The sequence below is a fragment of the Phragmites australis genome, chromosome 17, assembly GCF_958298935.1.
Source record: "Phragmites australis chromosome 17, lpPhrAust1.1, whole genome shotgun sequence".
Lineage (NCBI taxonomy): Eukaryota > Viridiplantae > Streptophyta > Magnoliopsida > Poales > Poaceae > Phragmites > Phragmites australis.
Genome location: NC_084937.1, coordinates 15,324,776 through 15,328,378, shown reverse-complemented (window position 1 = coordinate 15,328,378; position 3,603 = coordinate 15,324,776). Strand labels below are relative to the sequence as shown.

At 45.0% G+C, this 3,603-nt stretch overlaps 2 protein-coding genes across 2 annotated transcripts; one reads left to right on the top strand and one right to left on the bottom strand.

Moving 5' to 3' along the window:
• Positions 1-815: 815 nt before the first annotated feature.
• On the top strand, positions 816-1,262 carry LOC133896909 (glycine-rich cell wall structural protein 1-like). Its single transcript, XM_062337542.1, has one exon. It carries the CDS (start codon positions 816-818, stop codon positions 1,260-1,262), a length of 447 nt encoding a protein of 148 aa, XP_062193526.1.
• Positions 1,263-2,693: 1,431 nt separating this feature from the next.
• On the bottom strand, positions 2,694-3,379 carry LOC133897443 (uncharacterized). The gene has a single exon (XM_062338176.1). The coding sequence runs from the start codon at positions 3,270-3,272 to the stop codon at positions 2,823-2,825; it is 450 nt and encodes a 149-aa protein (XP_062194160.1). The 5' UTR covers positions 3,273-3,379; the 3' UTR covers positions 2,694-2,822.
• Between the last annotated feature and the right edge of the window lie 224 nt (positions 3,380-3,603).

Here is a 3,603-nt window from a genome sequence, read left to right as displayed (position 1 = left end):
TCACCGTTGAAGAAAATTAAAAACGACGAAGATAAGATGAGCTTTTCGGTGGAGGATGAGGCAGATCGGGTCGTGTGCACGGCCTTCACTACGTCTCTATGTGAGATCCTTGCCGACCATAAGACGGGATTTCAATTTTACTAGCATTTTGCCAGTGCGTTATAACAGAGGCAAAAATTCGTTCGAACTTCTGAACCATGTATCTAAAGAATGGTTAAAGCACAGCTGAGATTCTAATGAAGAATGGTTAAAAGTACAGCTGAGATTCAATGAAGAATGGTTAAAGCACATATGAGATTCTAATGGTTTGGTTATGAAAATTTAGAGGTTATTCTTCGACGCAAATCTATTTTTTAATATAAAGCCATCTAGTTTCTCCTAAGTTGATCTAGTTTTTATGGAAACTTAAAGGTTCCTGCATGTAGAAAGCAACATGAGCATCTCATTGGTAAATAGTTCCAAAACCAAATGTATTCCAAGTAGAGAAGAATACCTTGTGATCCCATCCGACCACAATGAAAATATCTATGAAGTAATGGTCATTTGTTGAAAGTGCATGTACTTCCTTGATATCAAGATTGAGTTTGCCTAGGAGTGTAGACAACTGGAGCATTATGTTACCATTAGCATCAGAAAGCTTCTAAAATTCATGTAATATGATGAACAAATAAAATAAGAAATAATTCGTGGCCACCTCATCTGACGCCATCGCCAGATCTTGACAAATCTGGGCGCGACATAGAAGGGGGACAGGGACACGACGGGCGGTGAGCTCGAGGTAGGCGACGGCGGGGCTGCGGTTGGTTGAGGGTGTGATGGAGACGATGAGGTTCTTGCGGAGGATGATGTCCTCCACCTCGTCGGGCATGCGTTGCGGTCACGCCGGCGACGGTGACACCATCGGTGGTAGTGAGGATGCTGCTGCTGCTGCTGCTTCTGCTTCCGCCTTGGGCTTGGAGAATCGCGTGTCGCGGTGGGTCAAGAGAAGGGCTACGACAACGGATCGGGGTGGTGCAATGCGTCCACGTGTGCGGGCAAGGTCGATGGCAGTTCGACGCAGAGGAGGCGGGCATCACTGGGGCAGCAGCGGCGGAAATGGAGATGGGCTTGGGGAGGGGAGGGATTTAGGGAGCGAGAGGAGCGGAGGTGCGAACGGGCGAGTGGGGCGAGCAGGAGGGCACGGTTGCGGCGGTGGTGGTGCTGGGCGAGGGCAGGAGGAGGGCGTGGGCGTGCGGACAAAGGCAAGTGCGCCCGATCGGTGAATAGGTGATCGTGCGGTGAGCGAGCGTGCGGACAGACAGAGGAATCGACAGAGGAATATTCCACGGTGGATGGATCACGCCTTATTTCTTTTTTAATTTCAATTTTATTTTACAAAATGTTTCGTGAAAAGACTAAAATTCGTAAAATTTCGGTCATTTTTGTCCTCTACTCTATGCATCCTAAGTGTCAGTGATTTTTTTTTTCAAAATTAGAAATTTTATTCTCCAAAATCCATAAAATTTCACCAAAATTTTGATTCCTATCCACCAAAGACCTCCCATAGGGAGGGGAGCTGGTCAAGGAAGGTTGCCGTGCTGGTTCTTTCACCGACACAGAACTGGAATAAAATTATTCTAGTCCTGTCACAGCGCATTGAAAAATAAATAACCGTAAAGGCCAAAACATGGTTGATAGGAAATCAAACACAGTCTATTACTTAAACAACCTTTTATGTTTGGTGAAGATTTCCATCGCGGTCGTTCTTTCAAAATAAGGCGTCACAATGTAGGTTTGTTTTGCAAATATTGTAAAAAAGATCAGCAATGAAAAAGTTTATTCTGCACTTGCATGGAAAAAGTGGAAAAAACCGGAGGCAGGGAGGTTGCACGTCACTATCTTGGGGACCGCCCTCTCGCGATTAGCGGCATTACTGGCATTTCCCTGACGTAACAAGTACCGTCAAGATACGGCAACGTGTTCGACATGATATTCTCCTCCTCCTTGTCAATGGCACATGAATTACACTATTACGTACCATAATATTAGGAGCATCCATTTATCATTTATACAGCGATTATTCCATGCATATTTGCACCGATGTGATTTCCACACGCGCATATATAAATACTCAAATGTAGTTCTCTGTTCTCGGAATCAAAATGTGAAAAAATGTTGTAATTTGAATGAACAAAGCTTTGGCATCATTTTAACTAAAATTATCCATTGTTTGTTCCGGAAACTAGATGTGTTTATTCCAGAAACTCCAGCCCAAAAGACAGCCACAGCGCAAAATGGGCAACTGTGGTCCCATAAATGAATTATGCAGCTGATCCGTAATTATTGACTTAATGGCCAGATTTTGACGTCTCAACAAACGAGAAAGTAGCTTCGTTTATGCTATACAGCTGAAAAGATGAGGAAAAAACGCCTTCACAGTCTACGAAATGTTTGCTTAGAAAGGAACCTGATTAAAGCAGCAAAAAGTAACAAAACTTGTCCTTCGAACTTAAAATTGTCCCATTTTATCTACTTTCCTCTAATTGGGAAAATAAACAGTATTTTATATACCAGAAAGAGAGAAACATGGAGTAATCTGAAGACTGAACAACACTACTATATGTATCGATGCAGTGCACTCAACTATATATATACAGGCAACAGAAGGATGTGACGTGCCATAAAAAAGCTTAATTATCGTCAAAAGTAGGATGTAATATAAAAAAGACTTTACTTCACAAAGTAATGTATTGTATATAGCACAATAAAACAAGCATTTGTACAAACTAAAATAGGAAAATAAATAATTATAACAAATAAACTCGCCTAACGACAAGTACTCTCTACAACACACGAAGAGCAACCAGCAAGGACAGAGGGAGCAGCACCGCGACTGTGATCCTAGACCTCGCGTCCATGGCCGGCGAGGAGGCCGACGTCGTCGACCCCGTGATCGGGTTGGTGTGCTGGTAGTACCACGGGAACCACGGCAGGATCGGGTTCGGCGGCGGCGGGGCCGGCCCAGCCGGGAACCCGCTGTACGGCGGCGCCAGATAGCCTGGCATCACCCCCGGCGGGGTCAGCTGGTAGCTCCCTGGTGGCGGCGGCGGATAGCTTCCGCCGAAGCCGCTGTCACCTGTCGCCGGTGGTGGTGGCGGGTAGCTGTTGATGGCGCCTCCGGAGGTTGGCGGCGGGAGGCACGGGTACGGGCAGTCCGGCGTGTCGGCTGACGTCGTGGTGGAGAGCACGGTGATCAGGCCGAGGAAGACGGTGGCCAAGAAGGACCTAGACATGGCTGTGTGCAAGAGAGTGAGAGAGAGAGAGAGCGCGCTTCAACTCTGATATCTGATACTAATAGGTACGCGGGCAGCGGTTAAAACACTGATGGCCTTCTTCGCTTATTGGCACATTTGGCGCTAAAGGAGCGGAGCAGTTGCGCATGAATGAAGCAATCATTCCCTTTCAATCACAGCGATCAAGCGATCCCAACTTAAAAAAACAGTCTTATATATCGATCCATCACTATTAATTTATAATAAATTAATAATAATAAAATAATACTATCGATTTATAGCATAAAAAATCAACTAATATAACTTATAAACCGACAATAATAAGAATCAT

Excerpts from the sequence above, each read along its gene's own strand:
- LOC133897443 (XM_062338176.1), bottom strand. The coding sequence starts at position 3,272 with ATGTCTAGGTCCTTCTTGGCCACCGTCTTCCTCGGCCTGATCACCGTG.
- LOC133896909 (XM_062337542.1), top strand. The coding sequence starts at position 816 with ATGGAGACGATGAGGTTCTTGCGGAGGATGATGTCCTCCACCTCGTCG.